A 21,046-nucleotide genomic window follows, 5' to 3' on the forward strand; every position below is an offset into this window, starting at 1 on the left:
CAGCTTGATAGGTGCGAGCTCCACTGGAGCTGTTGCCGTGCAAGTTAAGAGATTGGATGATCTTGTGGTTAAGACAGTAGGCTGGACTCAGGAGATCCAGATTCAGCTTTCACTTCTGCCACATACTCCCTTTGTGAACAATTCACCTAATTTCTCTGTTCCTCAGTTACCCTGTTTGTGAAGCTCAGTTTGCTGCTTCCTCTCCTCCCAAGGGTATTGAAGATAAATCATTTACATGAGAGAAGTGAAGTGTTCTGATATTGTGCTCCATAGCAAAGCCTATACATGAATAAAAATATTCATAGAATCATAGAATATCAGGGTTGGAAGGAACCTCAGGAGTTCATCTAGTCCAACGCCCTGCTCAAAGCAGGACCAATCCCCAATTAAATCATCCCAGCCAGGGCTTTGTCAAGCCTGACCTTAAAAACTTCTAAGGAAGGAGATTCCACCACCTCCCTAGGTAACGCATTTCAGTGTTTCACCACCCTCCTAGTGAAAAAGTTTTTCCTAATATCCAACCTAAATCTCCCCCACTGCAACTTGAGACCATTACTCCTTGTTCTGTCATCTGCTACCACTGAGAACAGTCTAGATCCATCCTCTTTGGAACCCCCTTTCAGGTAGTTGAAAGCAGCTATCAGATCCCCCCTCATTCTTCTCTTCCGTATACTAAACATAACCCCAGTTCCCTCAGCTTCTCCTCATAAGTCATGTGTTCCAGTCCCCTAATCATTTTTGTTGCCCTCCGCTGGACTCTTTCCAATTTTTCCACATCCTTCTTGTAGTGTGGGGCCCAAAACTGGACACAGTACTCCAGATGAGGCCTCACCAGTGTCGAATAGAGGGGAACGATCACGTCCCTCGATCTGCTGGCAGTGCCCCTACTTACACATCCCAAAATGCCATCGGCCTTCTTGGCAACAAGGGCACGCTGTTGACTCATATCCAGCTTCTCGTCCACTGTAACCCCTAGGTCCTTTTCTGCAGAACTGCTGCCGAGCCATTCGGTCCCTAGTCTGTAGTGGTGCATTGGATTCTTCCTTCCTAAGTGCAGGACTCTGTACTTCTCCTTGCTGAAGCTCATCAGATTTCTTTTGGCCCAATCCTCTAATTTGTCTAGGTCCCTCTGTATCCTATCCCTACCCTCCAGCCTATCTACCTCTCCTCCCAGTTTAGCGTTATCTGCAAACTTGCTGAGGGTGCAATCCACACCATCCTCCAGATCATTTATGAAGATATTGAACAAAACCGGCCCCAGGACTGACCCCTGGGGCACTCCACTTGACACCGGCTGCCAACTAGATATGGAGCCATTGATCACTACCCGTTGAGCCCGACAATCTAGCCAACTTTCTATCCACCTTATAGTGCATTCATCCAGCCCATACTTCTTTAACTTGCTGGCAAGAATACTGTGGGAGACCGTGTCAAAAGCTTTGCGAAAGTCAAGGAAGAACATGTCCACCGCTTTCCCCTCATCCACAGAACCAGTTATCTCGTCATAGAAGGCAATTAGATTAGTCAGGCATGACTTGCCCTTGGTGAATCCGTGCTGACTGTTCCTGATCACTTTCCTCTCCTCTAAATGCTTCAGAATTGATTCCTTGAGGACCTGCTCCATGATTTTTCCAGGAACTGAGGTGAGGCTGACTGGCCTGTAGTTCCCAGGATCATCCTCCTTCCCTTTTTTAAAGATGGGCACTACATTAGCCTTTTTCCAGTCGTCCGGGACTTCCCCCGATCGCCATGAGTTTTCAAAGATAATGGCCAATGGCTCTGCAATCACATCCGCCAACTCCTTTGGCACTCTTGGATGCAATGCATCCGGCCCCATGGACTTGTGCACATCCAGCTTTTCTAAATAGTCCCTAACCACCTCTTTCTCCACAGAGGCCTGGTCACCTCCTCTCCATGCTGTGCTGCCCAGTGCAGTAGTCTGGGAGCTGACCTTGTTAGGTGAAGACAGAGGCAAAAAAAGTATTGAGTACATTAGTTTTTTCCACATCCTCTGTCACTAGGTTGCCTCCCTCATTCAGTAAGGGGCCCACACTTTCCTTGACTTTCTTCTTGTTGCTAACATACCTGAAGAAACCCTTCTTGTTACTCTTAACATCTCCTGCTAGCTGCAACTCCAGGTGTGATTTGGCCTTCCTGATTTCACTCCTGCATGCCCGAGCAATATTTTTATACTCATCCCTGGTCATTTGTCCAATCTTCCACTTCTTGTAAGCTTCTTTTTTGTGCTTAAGATCAGCAGGGATTTCACTGTTAAGCCAAGCTGGTCGCCTGCCATATTTACTATTCTTTCCACACATCGGGATGGTTTGTTCCTGTAACCTCAATAAGGATTCTTTAAAATCTTTACTGAAAGAGTCTGCCCAGTTCAGTGTGACTTCATCATTCCTTGGAAGCTCAGCACATAATCTCCAGACCTGAACGCAGCTAGGCAAGAAGTGGGAGCCAGAGGTGTTGTCCCTTAAAACTATAGGTCAACCAGGTAGCAATATGCAGTCAGGTTGGGCAACTGTTTCCTCTGATTATTCATACTATTATTTCAGTTTTTTTCTGTCTAAAACAAAATATTTATCATTCTGTGAGCGCAGATGCAGGATGGATTAAGAACTGGGTCGTGAAGATTTAGATAACCCCAACAGAGCTTTCTTATACAGTTCAAAAAGTACTTACCTGGGAGCAAACTCTGAAAGGAATGTTTTCCAAGAGCCTGTAATGTAAGGGAAGGGGAGATAAAGATTCTCAATCCCTCTTGCTAGAACTTTGGATGAAACTGTATGGTGGGATAGTGACAACATTTTATGTCAAAAAAAATAAATTGCAGTTGCAGGGGAGCTGGAGCTCCTTTGAACAATGAGTGTAAAAAGCACAAACTCCTCTTTCTGCAGGCGCTGCTGAATTTGGCAGAACGATTGGGAGAAGCCAAACCACGAGGACTGACGAAAGCAGACATTGAACAGCTTCCATCTTACCGGTTCAATCCAAACAACCACCAGTCAGAACAGACTTTGTAAGTGCATTGCTTTGGCCTCTCAATTTAAAATGCATTATCAGTTATTTTGATCCTTCTAGGTTGGAGTCCATGGTAGCCAGTATTGTAACACAAGTGCTCAAAATGCACATCAAATGGTATGTGCCTTTTTAAATTTTCCAGCCCAGATAATAATTACCCTGACTTTGGAATTTGAGATGTTTTAAGGTTTAAAATGATGAGTAGGTAAACTTGGAACAGTTTTTAAAAGTTGCTTGCTACATTAAAGGGACATCGTCAACTTGAAATTTACCCTATATCAAAAATAGTTTCAGGCACTGTCCCTACCTCTGAATGCCCTTGCCAGTTTTTGTGGTTTACACATTTTCCTATTAATCTGTTTATCTGTTCTATTTGGAAGACCACACAAACAAAAGGAGAAAATGATTATACATGGGAGGCAGTGAAAGTGACTATACACAAAGTGCTGTCAGATATATAAAGTAAACAAACTGGAAGGAAAAAAAATTGCCCTTTTTTCAGTCTTCTAGTTATAACAGTCTTGGGTATTACTTGTAATGAGAAGTAAGGAATAGATTTTCAGGTGGAAATGTGATTGTTTTTTGCTTTAAGTTGACGATGTTTCAACCATGATCTGTTTTTAAAAAAAAAAAAAAGACTGAACAGAAATATAAATTAAAGGGAGAATTTCTAAAAAGAAATAATCTGATCCAAAGTTCACACTTTTTTAAGAGGGGGAAAAAAAAGTGGCAACTCATAATTAGCCTTTTTATATATATTAATATTTTAAAAAAACAAAAACCTATCCTAATATTAAAACTGAATGAAAAGTATTTAAGGGATTTGCACTGACTAATCTTCAGCAGCTCATTGCAAACTACAATATTCTTATGAATCACTGTAACAAAATGTTGCTCGTGCTATTGATTGGAGTGGTGAAGATCCTGTGTGGTGGGAGCGTTAGCCCTTCCCTGTGCTGAGGTTTGAAGCCAAAGGTACACAGCATTGGATCAGTTTTGTTTACACTGGCACAGCCAGTCTACACTAGAGGTTTGTACCCATGCCGCTCCATCAGTGCAGCTGCTCCTACTAAAAACCCCACTGCAAGCACAACCTATAAGCTGTCTGTCTATAGAATGCCAATTTGTTGTTCGAATGACAAATAACTTCAAACTCGCAATCTTTTCTTTTAGGTGCGTAGTATGCATGTGTGATTTTGAGTCAAGGCAGCTACTTAGAGTCTTACCTTGTAACCACGAGTTCCATGCCAAGTGTGTCGATAAATGGCTTAAGGTAAAAAAAAAAAAAAAAATCTGTTTCAGTGAGAATTTATAATGGCCTAGTTTGTAGTTGTACTTATTTGCAGTTGCATTTCATCTCTTGTGTCATCTCTTATTTTTCCTTTCTGATATTTAGGCTACAAAAGCCAACAGACTGAAAGGGCTGCCTCCTTTTGCAATAGCTTTATTTTCTAATAGTTATTGAAGGGAGATTATGTGAACTCTGTATCAAAACTAGTGTCATTAAAAAACTGACATGAAGAGAATTATCTTGACCAACAAATTTAGTTCATTTTCAGTTGGACGTAACCATGCCTCTATTAATATAATTTTATGATAAAGTAGGAAAGTTTAAAGTAGAGTATGGGATTTGTGAGTAGTCCGAATACTGCTTCTGACTCTTACTTAAGCAGAATTGATATTAACTGAAAGTGAAAGTACCAAAAATCTTTCTAGCTCTTTATATAAATGTAAAGTCTGGGGGCAGGGAGAAAAATGCATAACTGGTCAAATTTCTCACCAAATTAAGGCTTTACACATGAGATAAGATATATATCTTTCAAAACAAGTTATTTTAAAAAATATGAAGAATCTAAAAGCAGGACAACACCATACAGAAGGTGCAAAGTGCGGGGTACAATTAGGTAGAAGATGATATACAGAGACAGATCTCTGCAAGCTGCATTATCCAGACCTACTGCCAGCAAGGTATGGTTTCCCATCTTGTCTCACATATTTTTAGTATTTTGTTCTATATGGATTCGTTTATTCTCTATTTTAATCTTTTCCATTATATATCTCTGGTTACAGCAACCCAATGAGAGAGAGAGAAATAAATATGAAATAATCATTAGAGAATAATACAGCCACTGTCTTATATTGTATCTGTTTTAAGATCCATTTTCTTTAAAAACATGGCGCAAGAGTCTAAGCAGTCTTGTTGCTTTGCTGACAGGTGCATTCTTAGATCATACACAGCTGAACATAGAGAGAGTACTACATTGGTAGGCTTCTGAAGGTCAAGAAAACAGCTGCTTTATCATGCTTACTGCAGAAAGCTTTAGTGTGGTAGTCAGTAGTAGTCTAGTTGATGAATCTACCTTCTCTTGGGTAATGAGTTCAATGCTAAACAAATGTGCATGAATAAGAGAGACTGGGATTTAGAGGCATGCTACTAGATCAGATACTCATGCTCTGAGATTGTGGAACGGGTGCCCTAAATTAAATTTAGGGCCAAACTTAACTTCAGGTAGTCTGAAGTTTTACAAAACCTAAGACCAGTAAAAATGTGTCCATACATTTATTTAAATTTCCAGTGGAAACCATTTATATGCAGTAGATGTTCTGCAATATTCTAAACCCAAACATTGCAGCATTATGATAGTGTCTGAGAACTAGAAACTGAAGTATAAATGACTAATGTTTTTAGTAGCACACTGAGAAAAATGCAAAGAATAAGCATTGTTTTCAGATGTTTTTATTCAGGCTACGTCTACACTTGCAGATGGAAATACTGCACCACTGCCAGGATGCAGAACGGAGGTGATGGATGGATCAAGGGAAAGGAGAGGCAGGCAGTGGGAAGAGCTGGAAAGGAGAGGCAGATGAGGGGAAAACAACTTTTAACTGCCCTCTCACTTCTCCCCCTCAGCACAGCTGCCCTTTCAACTCTCACTTTCTGTTGGGGGGGGGGGTGGGGAAGCAGCAAACAAAAGCCCTCACTAGAGTTGCAGCCTGACGGTTTTAATAAGTCGCCGAAAACTTAAAGTAGCTGCCTGGCCACCATCTGTTACTAATTAGGCAGCGAGGTTCTGAGGGCTCGCACATATCAGCCCTAAGAGACGACAGCAGGGAAAACGCTGCCGTGCGTTCACGCTATCAGCTCAGAGCGCAGTGGCATGGCCACATTAGCAGCTCTTGCAACGCCACAGAGAGCAGTGCATTTTGGTAGCTTTCCCTGTGTGCAAATGGCTGCAGTGTGCTATGGAAGGGGTTTGCAATGCCTAATGGGGCAGGCACAGCATCACATGATGCAGGTTTACCAATCCCATTGTTCCAGGGCATCCTACTAGATTGCCAGCTGCTTTTTCAAATGGGGGATGGAGTGTGACAGGGAGTATGTTGTGTGTATGTGGGGGGAGAGACTGTGTGTTTTGGGGGCAGTGTGTCTCAGCTTGCTGTCTCGCAAGTTCAGACAACGGCAGGGGGAAGGGGAAAACCCTGACATCAGACCTCACCCCTCTCTCTCTCTCTCTCACGCACACACGCCTGCCTCTGCATCAGGAGCTTTCCACAGTAATGGTTTGCTTTGTATCTTGGAGCAGATAAGCATGCCAGCTGTCAGAAATGGCGCTTTGAAAGGAGATATCTGCATGCTTGTAGGCAAGTTCAAAACAATGATGAGAGTGGCTACCTGTCTTCAAGGGATTATGGGATGTTTCTGGAGGCCAGTCACAGCACAGTAATGCAAAACGTCGTCCACACTGACACCCCAGCACTTCAACCAGGGTGCAGAAAGCTCTATGCTTCTCGTGGAGGTGGATTACCAGGGGCACTCCAGCCGCAGAGTCCAGGCGCTCTAAGTGCCTTGCCAGTGTGGACTCCTCAGGAGTTAGGGTGCCCAGGGCTGATTTAATGTGCTCTAACTTGCAAGTGTAGACAAGGCCTCAGTGATTGACAATTAACTGGAGATACTTTACATGTTTGTGAGGACACTCACCATACATTCCATTCCACTCTTACCAGTCTCCATGCATTTGTAGCCTAGGCCACATGTGTGGGAGGTGTCCACACCAGCCTTTGCAAATGTGTTAAGTACTTCAGGTTAGATGGCAATTCAAAAGTCTAGTGAAGACAAAGCCCTAAGAAAACTGTATAGTGAAAAATCAGATTTTGGAAATGTTTCCAGTAGCAATGATGTAAGGTGATTTGTTTACTGTAGATAGGGCCCCACCAAATTCACAGCCGTGAAAAATGCATCAGACAGTGAAATCTGGTCTCCCCCTGTGAAATCTGGTCTTTTGTGTGCTTTTACCCTATACTATACAGATTTCATGAGGAGACAAGCATTTCCCAAATTGGGGGTCCTGATGCAAAAGGGAGTCACGGGGGGCGGGGGGGTCAAAAGGTTATTGTAGGGAGAGTTGTGGTACTGCAACTCTTACTTCTGCGCTGCTGCTGGTGGTGGAGATGCTTTCGGAGCTGGGCGACTGGAGAGCAGTGGCTGTGGGCCGGGAGCCCAGCTCTGAAGGCAGAGCTGCCGCCAGCAGCAGCGCAGAAGTAAGGGTGACATGCCTGGGCAGCAGCCACCACTCTCCAGCTGCCCACCGGTGGTAGTGCAGAAGTACGGGTAGCAGTCCTGCAGCCTCCCCATACAATAACCTTTTGACCCCGACTCCTCCCACAACTTCTTTTTGGGTCAGGATCCCTACATTTACAACACTGTAAAATTTCAGATTTAAATAGCTGAAATCATGAAATTTACAATTTTAAAAATCCTATGACCAAAAATTGACCAAGGTGGACTGTGAATTTGGTAGGGCCCTAACTATAGATAAGGGGATTTGATGATGGTGTCCCTTAAACAACTTAAAAATCACTTCAATAGAAACTTTTGTACCTATTTTTGTTACTGGTAACATCTCAAGGTTGGTCTACATTAGAAAAATGTTACTAGTCAGTGTTGGTTAGGACTGTGATTTTTTTTTTAATTATTATTATTATTATTTAAACCAGTCATTCTACTGGTATAGGCCTGAATATGGATGCAATTATACTGGTATAAAGATGTCTTATACCATTATAGTTTGTCACTTCCCAAACTGGAATAAGCTATACCAGTGGTATAAGCACTTTTATGTCAGTATAATTCCCTCAACACAGGGTGGAGGGATGTTGTCGCTTTAACTGTTCCAATATAATTAAAGCAGCAAACTTTTCTAGGGTAGAGAAGCCCCCAGGTGGTTATAACTGGAAGAGATCAAAAATTAAATATTTTCCTTTTGTCCATTTTATATTGTGTGCATTTGACAGCTTTCTTTGTACGTTGTCAGTTTCACTGTGTTCTTCGAGTGATGATCCCTATTGTGTTCCACTGAGGGTTATACGCATGCACTTGGAGCCAGAGATTTGAAAGTAGTAGTGTCCGTTGGTCCGCACATGCACCCTTGCTCCGCCTCGTGGTTTCGTCCAAGGTGATAAAGGGCGGAGCGGACCGATGGCACCCCTCAGTTTTTCTCTCCACCACATGGTTTGAGTCGGAGTTTCTACTGTTCTCTTGCCTCTTGTGACGCACTTGATTAAAAAAATAGTTTTATATTGTGTATAGTTAGTATGTTACTTTTTTGTAATAATTTTAGTGTTGTTAGTAGTAGTTTTTAGGATTTTAAGGACTTTGGAACTCTGTTTTACCGGTCACCCCCCCACCCCCCATGCCTGGATACTGGATTATGCCAAAGATGTCGAGGTTCAAGATCTGCACCTCCTGCCCTATCTCACTTTCCACCAGTGACCAGCACCAGTGCTGCCTTTACAGCTTGGGAGAAGCCCCGGTTGCATACAGGTGCAGTATCTGCTTCTCCTTCCCAAGCCATACCCAGGAAGGCTGGGCTCTCCGCCTCAAGAAGCACTCACGGAGGTTGTCATCAGGCTGCAGTCAGATCTAGGCCGGGGAACACCAACTCTCTCCTCCCCCTCCATACACCGGCCTGAGCAATCTAGGAGTGCGTCTCCTACCGCAGAGCACTATTCTGGTTCCGCTGGTACCAGTGCTATGGACCCTGTGCTGGGGCCTAGTTGTGAGGCAAGGAAGCATGCGCATAAGCATGGCAGTAAGCCTTTCTCCAGGCCCAAGTTCCAGCCATGCAGAGCTGGCATGTTCCAAGGCTCAGAAGCACAGTAAGAAGCCGCACAGAACATCTGATCTGCCCACCGAACTGCAAACTCCTTCCAGGTCAGCACTGCCAAAGTCAAGGGAGCCTTCGGTTCCTAGGCGGTTCTCCTTTTCAACTCCCATTCTGGCTCTGGTTCCGACTGCAGAGAGCGTGTCACTGACACTGGGGAGACTGGAGTCTGCCCCCGAGTCTCATGAACTCTTGCTTTGGCAGAGGTGAGGTCTCCACACTTTCAAGTGCCATTCCCTCCTAGGAGAGTATGCTTCCTCACATTAGACTTGCCTCTTTCAGGCCATGTTCCCGCCTGCTCCTCAACAGCTCCTGCAGTTCCAACAGCACCGTCATTTGAACCGGGCTCTGACTTCTCTGCATCAGAGAACTCGGACAGAAAGCAGGGTCCGCCCCTCCTCTATCATCTGTATGCCTTCCCTAAGGTCCCGCTGACTCAACGGCAATACCCTCCCTTTGCCCAGCCCTGGCATCACTGGTATCCCACTCCTAGGGACTGTACACAATAACCACTGGATCCACCTGTTGGCCATACTGGGGGTGATGGCCGCAGTATCTGCCATTGGAATCTTCCCACTCTGCTTGTGAGGAGTCTCCAATCTCGCCCCTTTGATAGTCATCGAGCAGGTGTTCAGAACAACTATTGGAGGATGCACCACTTAGTCCAACTCCAACGGTACTGTCGGAACTGGAGTGATTGCCCTCGTCATCCCCTGATGCCATGGTGTCTTCGACTCCCTCTTTGTCCCTGGTTGACAACCGCCAATTTCAAGAACTGCTGCATGGGGTGGGGATTCCCTTTCACATCCCACTGGAGGAAGCACAACACAAGCATCACCAGCTTCTTGACATCGTACACGCCTCAGTACTGGCCAGAGTGGCTCTACCGATCAGTGATGCCATTCTTCAACCAGAACGGACTGTATGGCACACTCCAGCTAGCTGCAAACCCATTCTCAACGGGCGGAAAAGCGATACTATGTGCCTCTGAAGGGGTCTAATTTTCTCTTCTCTTGCTCCTCAGCCAATTCCCTCTGTTATTCAGGCAGCAGTGGAACAGGCTCAGCAGCAACATGCATGCTCCACCCCAGCAGACAAGAAAGGCAAGCGACTGGACCTTCTAGGTTGTAAGTTCTTCTCCTCTGTTAGCATACAATTCCGCATTTCCAATTACTTGGCTGTGTTCATCAAGTACTGCTTCCTTACCTACAGCAAGCTGGCGGATTTCACAGACAAACTGCCCTGGCAGGATCAAGCTCGCTTCCAGGCTGTCCTACAGGAGGGGAAATTGGTTGTGAGAACAACACTCCCGGCTGCAGTGGATGTGGTGGATACTTTCTTCGTGCACAATGGCTACAGGGATCGTCATGCACAGGGAGTCGTTGCTACGTTTGTCCAGTTTCCCAAGGGAAGTCTAGACCACCATAAAGGATCTCTCTTTCGTTGAGTCTCATCTCTTCAATCAGAACACTGATTGACTCCCTCAAAGACGCCAGGGCCACTCTGCGATCACTAAGTATCTACACACAAGCACTCAAATGCAAATTTTACAGCCTACCTCTGACGCAGCAATGTAGAGCTCCCCAGTTCTTCCTCCAGCAGACTTACGAGTCTCCTTGCAAATGGCAGAAGACCCAATGAGCTGTCATCCTGGTTCATCTTCACAACCTTCAGCGTCTCAGAGTTAATCTTTGCAGAAGAATTATTTCGGTGTGCAACCAGAGAGCCATCAACTACCCTGTCTCACATTGTGCACCCGACCCACCCCCTTCTGGGGGCATCTAGCACTCTTTTTACCAGCTTGGTGTGTTGTAACAGACAAGTGGGTCCTGGATGTCCTTCAGCATGGCTATACAGTTGAGTTCGCAACACAACCTCACCCACATCCTCTGCCCCGGCCCTGCCTCAGGAACCATTTTCACAACAGTATCCTTGCCCAGAAAGTGGACTCCCTATTGCAGAGAGGAGCGATAGAACCTGCAGTGTATCAGGGCAGTGGGTTCTATTCCACCTATTTCCTGGTCCCCAAGAAGAAGTGTGGGTGAAGGCTGATCTTAGACCTCGACCATCTCAGCCATTCCATATGCAAGCCAAAGTTTCGTATGGTCACCCTAGCAACCAGCATGCCTTCCTAAGAAGGAGGCATGTGGTGTATGGCTCTTGATATGCGAAATGCTTTCACATGGATATCCATCTTGCCCACAGTTGTTTCCTGAATTCACAGACTGCCTTCGTCGCTTCCAATACATCTACCGTTTGGACTCACCACTGCTCCACAAGTTTTCACCAAGGTTTTCTCGGTAGTGGCGGCCCACATCTGGTGCGAAGGGGTCCTTACATTCCCTTATCTTGACAATTGGCTGCTGGCAGTGAGATCAAAAAAGAGAAGCTTGAGCCTTGACCTCCATGCTGCTCACACTCCTCTCCTCCCTGGGGATTAGTGTACATGTCGATAAATCAACTTGGGATTCCACACAATTCCTAGAATTCGTTGGGCCCACATCAGCGCGATCTCGGCACATGCCTACCTGCCGGAGAACAGGTTCCAAACCCTACAAGAGCAATTTCCATGGTGCTCTCCAGTCTTTCTGTTCTGGCCAGGACTTGCCTTTCTGTTCTTGGCCACCTGGTGGCTTGCACGTATGTGACTGCCTTGGCCCATCTCTGCTTCGGCTGTCTACAACTGTGGTTTCAGAGAGTCTGTTCCCCCACGTGCCACACCATGGACTTTCTGCTGTGGGTTCCCAACGATATCTCTTCCCTCCAGTGGTGGATGGACTCAGGCCGGGTCTACACTGGGATGCCATTCTTTTTGCCCTCCCCATGAACAACAATCATCATGGATGTGTTGCTTGTCGGATAGGGCGCCCACATGAGTGAGTACATTGATTCAGGGAACCTGGACTGGTCAGGAATTTCGGATCCACATCAACATCCTGGAACTTCTGGCAGCATTCCTCTCCATCTATTCCAGTCACGTTCTCACCATGTTGGACAACACCACCATCACAGTTTACTACATCAACAAGCAAGGCGGCATGAGGTCGCCCGCGTTTTGCGTGGAGGCTGTTTGGGATTGAAAAGCCCAACCTGAGTGCACCTGGGTGACTCAGAAATCAGAAGACAATGAAAAAGAACCCACATTATTTTTTCCAAATCCCATGATTAAGCCACTCATAGTATTTTTTTAGGCCTGATTCCTGATTGTTGAATACTTGGGTTTGGCAATACTGTGTGTTATATTTTTAAAATCCCAAACCATAAGTAAATAATTGTAATCCATCTTGGTTCTGGTGACATTATCAAAACTTCTGTTTTTGTTACAAGGCTTTCCCAAAAAGCCCTTAGGTAGAACTACTCAGTTTTAAATAAACAGTATTTAGAAGATCTCATTAGAAAGTTTCTTTAGAATAATTTTGAGGAAGGTTACAGTACATCATTTAATGGTATGTGCATGCTTATGTTTGAGAAAATTAATTTGCCTCAAGTAACTGCACATTAAGTGAAGTTTCCATTCATGACCTGCACTTCAGTATGCACATCCAGTTCCTACTTAAACCATTGAGAGTGATGTTCAAATAAGGAGAAAGGGGACTAAATTCCAAGAAATATATGCATTTAACTGATTCATTATGGTAGAGAATCCTAAAACATGGGAAAATGCTCTACTGTTAAAATTTGTAGAGCTGTTAATATAGCATTACAGGAACATGAGTAATTTGACTTAATTTGATATTAAGATGTTAGTTATTGTTTATTTAGTCTGGTTTTGTGGATTAGTTTTCTATAATTTGCTTTCAGTAAACTACAGTATATTGATACTACCACTAGATGTCCTATATAATACTACAAATAGCTAACACTGAAATATAATCTTGATGAGTATATCTGTTGTTCAGCTCTCAAACAATATAATCTAGGAAAAGATGACCGTTTTATTCTAAATTAGATGGATTAGTTGCATTATATCTAGAATAGAAGAGTGCAGAACAGATACTTGCTCTGCTAAGCTTAAAACCTCTATTGACATAGCTGTGTCAGTCAAGGTTGTGAAAAAAAACACCTCTCCAGTGACAGTGATGCCAGCAAGGCCCTCAATAATAGAGAAAGATGCCAGCACAAAATGTAAAAGGGGAGGTGGTGTTCCCACATTGACAGGAAAAACTCCTCTGTTGGTATAGGCGGCATCTATGCTAAGGGACTGGGCTGACATAGGCTCTGCAGTGTACACATAGCCAAAGGTAAGGTGACTGAATTCCCTCAAATGGTTACGAAACCATAATGATACAGGAAGAAGTGCACTTGGGTTTTGTCTTCAGTTTGCAGCACCGTTCCTCATTTCCCCCTAAAATGTCAATGACACTCTGATGCAAGAAGGTGTAGGACAATAATGGTTACTTACAAATGTGATGGAGAGAAAAAATATATATATTCATTTTTGGTTGCACTAAGAAACTGGAACATTTTTCTACTAATTGTGAAAATACTCAAAACTTGATCACTGTATAGACATTATTGAAAGTCCAACAGTTCACTAATCATCAACGCTGCTGCTTTGATTAAAACCTTAGTGCACCTGTCTAAATACTGTAGTTCAAATTGCAAATATCAAATTGGAGGAGAGAGTCTGGGAGTCTTATATCCCTTTTTAGGGAAGATTTTAATTGCAAATGTGATCTGCAGAGTATTTTTGAAATATTGGCTTGCCTCTTTGTAAAGACAGCCTGAAAGTGTTTATCCCTTCATTGTTAAAATTTTTTTAGCAGTATCAGGAATGTGAGTCTGATCAGTGATGAGCTGCTAAAATCTTAATAACCGGTTCCTGCCTCACCCCATGAGGGGGTTGTGGCCCGCCCCCGAGACCCCTGCCCCATCCACCCCCCTCCCCGTCCCCTGACTGCCCCCAGAACCGGGCAGGAGGGTCTTGTGGGCCACTGTAGTGGGTGCCCAGCCCGCCCCTGAGAGCCAGAGGGACCTGCTGGGGGGCGAGGTGGGGAGTCCCGGCAGTGCTTACCTGGGGTGGCTCCCGGGAAGCATCCAGCAGGTCCCTCTGGCTCCTAAGGGTGGGGTAGCGTAGCTAGGGGGGGAGCAGGCGCTCCCCCCACTGATCACATCAAAAGTGGTGCTTAGGCGCTGACTCCATGGGTGCTCCAAGGCTGGAGCACCCACAGGGAAAATTTGGTGGGTGCAGAGCACCCACTGGCAGCTCCCTGCCCGGCCCCAGCTTACCTCACCTCCGCTCCGCCGCGTCCTCTGAATGCACCGCCCCGCTCTGCTTCTCCGCGCCGCCCCACCCCCCCACCCTCCCCCAGCTTCCCACGAACCAGCTGTTCGCGCGGGAAGCCCGGGAGAGCTGAGAAGCAAGCGGCAGCTACGTGCTCAGGCCCAGGGAGGCAGAGCGGAGGTGAGCTGGGGCGGGGAGCGGTTTTCCTGCCCCCTCCACCCCCCTGGGTTACCTGCTGCTGTGCGGGCGGCCCTCCTCGTGCCCCCACCCCCACCCCGTCGCCGCCCCAGCTCACCTCCCCGGGCCTGAGCACAAAGCCGCTGCCTGCTTCTCAGCCCTCCCAGGCTTCCTGTGCGAACAGCTGATTCGCGGGAAGCCAGGGGTGGAGGGGAGCAGAGTGGGGCGGCGGGTTCAGGGAGGAGGCGGAGGGGAGGTGAGCTGGGGGCGGGGTGGGGAGGGGAGCTGCCGGTGGGTGCTCTGCACCCACCAAATTTTCCCCGTGGGTGCTCCAATGCCTAAGGTGCCACTTTTGGCCAGTTGTTAAATTTAGAAGCCCTTTTAGAACCGGTTGTCCCGTGAAGGGCTTCTAAATTTAACAACCGGTTCCAGCGAACCAGTGCAAACCGGCTCCAGCTCACCACTGAGTCTGATCTTCCCTGATTTTGCTGGGGGTGGGTGTTGCAGAAAATGTGCACTTAGGGTATGTCTGCATAGCTGTGGCAGCGATTTTCAGACTCCCGGTCTGCAGACTCAGGTGCTCTCTGCAGTGCTCAAAACAGCTATGTAGGGTTTCGGGCTCTGAAGCGCATCCCTCACCCCAGGCTTCAGAGTCCAACCTCCAGCCGGAGCCCAAATGTATACACAGCTGTTTTTAGCACTGTAGACCAGGGCTCTAAGACTCACTGCCCCAGAGGGTTTTGGTTTGCTATTGTGCCATGTAGATATGCCCTGTGAGCACTCTCTCCTTAATTGAAGGGTGGCAGCACTCATTCTTGAACAGACATCTTTTTACATATAGTTCTGCATACTGTGTTCAATAGATGTTGTTAAAACCAGTCTAACTAAAACTCCTTTCTCTTCCCATCTGCTCAGCTTTCAGTGTCTTGTGATGGCATAATGTCATCATTCTCCATAATTCTTCTAGAAAATTCTCATCTCTCCCAATTTGTGGGTGTTTAAAAAAAAAAAGTCAAAATTTTAAGTTGACAGACCTCTCAGGCCACCTTCACACATAATAAAGAAGCCAAAAAGGGCACAAACCCAGTTTATGTTCCTGTTGTGATTCCATTTTGGATTAGCACATGCCTGTTGTATGGTGTTGTATAAATAAGCATCCTTGTCAATGCACTAAACCTTGTTTTACTTTTGTTTCATAGGCAAATCGTACCTGCCCAATTTGTAGAGCTGATGCTTCAGAAGTGCATCGTGATTCAGAATGACCAATCTAAGAGCACAATTCTAGTTTGGGTGTTCCTAGTCACATGTATAGACGAACTATCCATCGAACTTACCCGTGTGGCTGCCAGCCTTCCCTTTACACGAAAGGGTCAATGGACCTTTTTTTGCACTGTGTGATTTAATCAATTATAAAGCTTATAATTAGTCTTCACAATTATGGGATTGTTATACTAACCGTGTGATTGGAACTCCAAAGATTTTATTTTCTTTAGCTTAATTTTGTGCGTGCACTAACATTCCCTGGTTTTTGTGTGATCGTTCCGAGTGTTGCTGCGAGGTTACCGTGGACGTGATCTTCTAGCATGTGCTTTTATAAGACGTGGTAGCTCCAAGCAATTATAGCAATCTACCTTCCATAGAGCCTTCAGATACTGTGAGTGGGAACGAATGGTGTGGGTGGGAGTACGCATCTGCACACGAGAGTGTGTGGGGTGTGCTAATGAGTGTGTGTGCGTGCGTACGTCTGAGAACCTGTATACCAGCATGTACTGAGAACGTGTGTGAGTAGTATGTATTATGCTGCAATGTATAATCTTGTGTGTTATTTAAACAGTACTAGTACTGTACACTGGTTTCTTTCCTTGTGTTTGCAGTTGCACACTGAATGCTAAGGGTGCAGCAATTATAGGCATTTAATATTTCCTCCCCTATGTACTTAATGGTATAAAAAGACCTTTTAACTTTTATTCAGACACCTGTTATTGCTTCCCCTTCACTGGCGGTTGTAAGTGTACCACTAAAGAGTGCGTTGATTGCGCCATACATGATTCATCTTATTTTTAGCTCATGTCATAAAATCCAAATTTGACATTTGCTGATTTACTGCTAATTTATCAATAGTTGCAGTATCGCACAAAATCAGTTAGCAATATTAACATTGTCAATTGATCATTTGAATGTTGATGTTTTTCTGTTTTCCTTTTTAATTCCTCTGGCCAGTCTGAATTATGTTCAGTTGATTTCAGAATAGAGGTCAGGTCTGAAGATGCTGAAGTAACATATTCCTCTCCATACGCAGAAGCTGAAAGGACATTGAGAGTCTTGTGCAACAGCTCTTCACATTGTTGGCCATTGTACTTGCTAAGTACATAATCTTTTCGCTTATAAACTTTGGCTTTAACTCATTTATGTTCTTTTTCACATATAAGGGAGTTTGTGTAAGTGGAAGAGAGGCTACCTTTTTAGTCCTGCAACTTTATGAACAAAATATAATTCTTAGCATTTGCTCAGAGTGGAAGAACTTCTAACTTTGTCCTTGTACCACAGTAAGTTTTTGTGGTCATTCACTGCCTGGTTCAGATGGCATCAGATGCTTCTTCTACCCTTCCCTACTAGGTAGTGAGCTTTTGCATGAATAAAAAACTCCTTCGGTTTTTCTGTTAGTAGCCAGAATATTCACATTATGAGAAGAGTGTGTTAGTACACAATCAGGAACAAATAATGCTGTGAAACAGGAGTTAACCTCCATTCAGCTGCCCTGCGAATGTTATAGCTGGATTATTGAAAAATTGGCTTTGTTTAACATTTCAGACTGTTAAAGGTTTTAAAATTTGTTCTTCAGTAAAATATTTAGGTCTACGTATACCATAGTTATTGAAGAGATGCTCTGTTCTGCATCACTGTGCTTTCTCCTAAACTTTGCGTCATTACTTTGGTTGCAATAGCACAAGTGGCACAATTAGCAATATTGCTGTAACTTGCTGCCAGTCTCAGCTTTAAGTTTGTGTCATTTCTGATGCTTTTGTGTGCTGCTATGCTTTAGTATCAGTTATATTTTCAGACAGTGTTACATGTTCTCCATGCTGCTTGCCCTTCTTTGAAGGCTCTACAGACCAATCACAGCTTGTGGTTCAGTAAAACAAAATGAAAGCACAATTTTGCCCATGTTTCAGATGCTATTGCCTCTGTTTAGTTACACAAGTAGAACGAAAAACTTGCTTGTCTGTCCATATGTCAGTACCTAACACTAAGTAAATCAAAATTATTACAAAATATACAGTGTACAACAACTTTAAAATGTTCGTTTTCCCCTGGATGTGCTAAGGAATGGAACTGTCACAACATGTCACCAAACAAGTTAAATCACATATAGTAAACTTTATTTTTTTAACGAATGAAATCATGTGTTTAACAAGAAGTGTATGCCACACATCTTATAATACTTAGGGTCTTTTATATAGCTGCAAAAAACTTTCTACCTGTACAGATCTAACCATAACAAACCCTACTACACTCAGTATTCACTTCGTTGAAGCATGGAAATAAGGCACTTTTCTAAGTTAGATAGAAACGCATAATTAACAAGGCATATTTTACTAATACTGAGGTAAAGTAGTCCTCTTTCCTGAATTGGAGAAATCTTGATATGTAATGGCCCTCTTTCCCAGTGAAGTTCTGTGATGCAGTTGGAGAGTTAGGAGGCAGTAGGGTCTAATTTGGTAATATACTGAATTTAATCGTTGCACTCTTGTGGCTGATCTCTTCTGGAATGTTTTTCGTTTGCATGGGACTCTTGCAGATGTGTGCAGACTTGCTTCCTGTGGTTAGTGTGTATAAAAAGCACACATGCATGTGTTCTGAACCAGCTCAGACTGGCTACAACAGACTCCATTGTTGTGGCTGTCATGTCAAAAGAGGAGGGGAAGGGGATTCATGCTCAGCCTTTACTGCCATGTGTTATGCACATTTGTGTCTAAGTCCACAGCCTGCAATGGTGCCTGGCAGCACCAGAATACAGTAAAAGGGTTATGTTGATTGCCTCCTCCCTTCCACCCCCCCCCTTCCCACCTCCCTTCTAAAAACAACAAACTGTTGGCTTTACCATGTTGGCACTGCTGTTTTTTGCATGAATTGTCAACTTAATTTGACTTTGTTCTGGTTTTTAATGGATACCAAGGCCTACAGATCTCTCCAAGGTCTCATTTTGTGGGTTTCTTTACAGAAAGTTTTTTGTGCAAAGTAATTTTTTTTGTTGTATACAGTTTTTGTACAGTCTCTTGAATGTGATTTTCTCAACTGTTAACATTTACACTTTTTGTAATACTTGGAATGGCGGGATCTACCAATGTGTTGGGTTTTTTTTAAACTTACTGAAAATGCATTTTTGACTGAGTTATCTTTAGGCCTTAATAAAAGAGCTGTGTTTTTTCCCCCTTTGGTACATTCAGTTACCTCATTTTGCTATTTGTGTTTCAGATTTGCTAATGATTATGAAAGCTTATGGGTTTTGTTGGAATCATATTTTGTCGAGTGTTTTCTTTAAATCATACTCTATTGTATCAGTTAACATGTAGTTTTAAATGTATTATAAATATCTGTAACCAAATCATTTGAAGGCTTGATAAATTTTTAACAAAATTTGTACATTTTTTATGAGAGTTACTAGTAATGCTTTACTAAGTAGTGCAATGAATTTTTATTTTTAATCCCTGTGCCCAATTTTGGAGTTGAGAGAGTTGTTCAGTAATAAATGTATGATGTACACTTAGTTTTGTCCTGCCTCTTGTTCTCCTGTTTGGGGTACATTGTTTACTCTTCTTAGTCTCCATATTTCTATTTTATTGTAAAACTTTAGAGCTGTACCACTTTGCAACTGGAATTAGTTTTTTTTTTTTGTTTCTGAGTAATGCTCTTCATATGTAAACCAAGAATTTTTTTTTCAGACAAAAAAATCAATATTTGGTTAACGTGTCTGCTTTTAGAACTCCCAGGAAGACAAGTTCAGAGAGCTGTAGTATATCCTTTTAAAAAATATTAAAGGTATTTTCAGCAGCATTGTCCTACATTAAATGAATGTGCAAATATGTATAATTGACAGCGTTTTCTGCCTTGATTGTCATCATCTTTCTGAAGGTTTTGCTTAACAGTAAATGTGTCATCAGGAAAATGCGAGGGAAGTAATAGAAAAATATTGGGCACTTGGACACTCCTCTGGCATGTTTTAGGTGAAGGTCTTAGTGTTTTACAAACTAGATAAGCTTTGCAACACTCCTGTGAGGTAACAAACATCTCCATGAAAAATAACAAGGAGTCTGGTGGCACCTTAAAGACTAAGGCCTTGTCTACACTACGAAATTAGGTCGAACTTATAGAAGTCGGTTTTGTAGAAAGTGTTTTTATACAGTTGATTCTGTGTGTCATAGAATCATAGAATATCTGGGTTGGAAAGGACCTCAGGAGGTCATCTAGTCCAACCCCCTGCTCAAAGCAGGACCGATCCCCAATTAAATCATCCCAGCCAGGGCTTCGTCAAGCCTGACCTTAAAAACTTCTAAGGAAGGAGATTGCACTACCTCCCTAGGTAACGCATCCCAGTGTTTCACCACCCTCCTAGTGAAAAAGGTTTTCCTAATATCCAACCTAAACCTCCCCCACTGCAACTTGAGACTATTACTCCTTGTTCTGTCATCTTCTACCACTGAGAACAGTCTAGACCATCCTCTTTGGAATCCCCTTTCAGGTAGTTGAAAGCAGCTATCAAATCCCCCCTCATTCTTCTCTTCCGTAAACTAAACATCCCCAGTTCCCTCAGCCTCTCCTCATAACTCATGTGTTCCAGTCCCCTAATCATTTTTGTTGTCCTCCGCTGGACTCTTTCCAATTTTTCCACATCCTCCTTGTAGTGTGGGGCCCAAAACTGGACACAGTACTCCAGATGAGGCCTCACCAGTGTCGAATAGAGGGGAACGATCACGTCCCTCGGTCTGCTGGCAATCCCCTACTTATACATCCCAAAATACCATTGGCCTTCTTGGCAACAAGGGCACACTGTTGACTCATATCCAGCTTCTCGTCCACTGTCACCCCTAGGTCCTTTTCTAGGTCCTGTCCCCACACAAATGCTCTAAGTGCATGTAGTCGGTAAAGTGTGTCCTCAGTACTGAGGCAACCGTCGACTTCCAGAGCGTTGCACTGTGGGTTGCTATCCCACAGTTCCCGCAGTCCATTTGAATTCTGGGTAGAAATCCCAGTGCCTGATGGGGCTAAAACATTGTCGCGGGTGGTTCTGGGTACATATTGTCAGGCCGCCTTCCCTCCCTCCCTCCATGAAAGCAACGGCAGACAATCGTTTTGCACCTTTTTTCCCGGGTTACCTGTGCAGACGCCATACCACGGCAAGCATGGAACCCGCTTAGCTCACAGTCACCGTATGTCTCCTGGGTGCTGGCAGATGCGG

At 44.1% G+C, this 21,046-nt stretch overlaps 1 protein-coding gene across 4 annotated transcripts in view; it reads left to right on the forward strand.

Annotated features, from left to right (window-relative positions):
• Positions 1–19,357, forward strand: part of RNF38 (ring finger protein 38) — a 192,979-nt gene extending 173,622 nt beyond the window's left edge. For all 4 annotated transcript variants that reach the window (XM_077817838.1, XM_077817842.1, XM_077817840.1 and 1 more), the window contains 3 exons: positions 2,904–3,025; positions 4,201–4,300; positions 15,789–19,357. In XM_077817838.1, the coding sequence (XP_077673964.1) occupies positions 2,904–3,025; positions 4,201–4,300; positions 15,789–15,851 (285 nt within the window). In that variant the 3' untranslated portion in view covers positions 15,852–19,357. The remainder of the gene's footprint in view (positions 1–2,903; positions 3,026–4,200; positions 4,301–15,788) is intronic.
• The last annotated feature ends 1,689 nt before the right edge of the window (positions 19,358–21,046 follow it).

This window comes from Eretmochelys imbricata, chromosome 5 (assembly GCF_965152235.1).
Source record: "Eretmochelys imbricata isolate rEreImb1 chromosome 5, rEreImb1.hap1, whole genome shotgun sequence".
Taxonomy (NCBI): domain Eukaryota; kingdom Metazoa; phylum Chordata; order Testudines; family Cheloniidae; genus Eretmochelys; species Eretmochelys imbricata.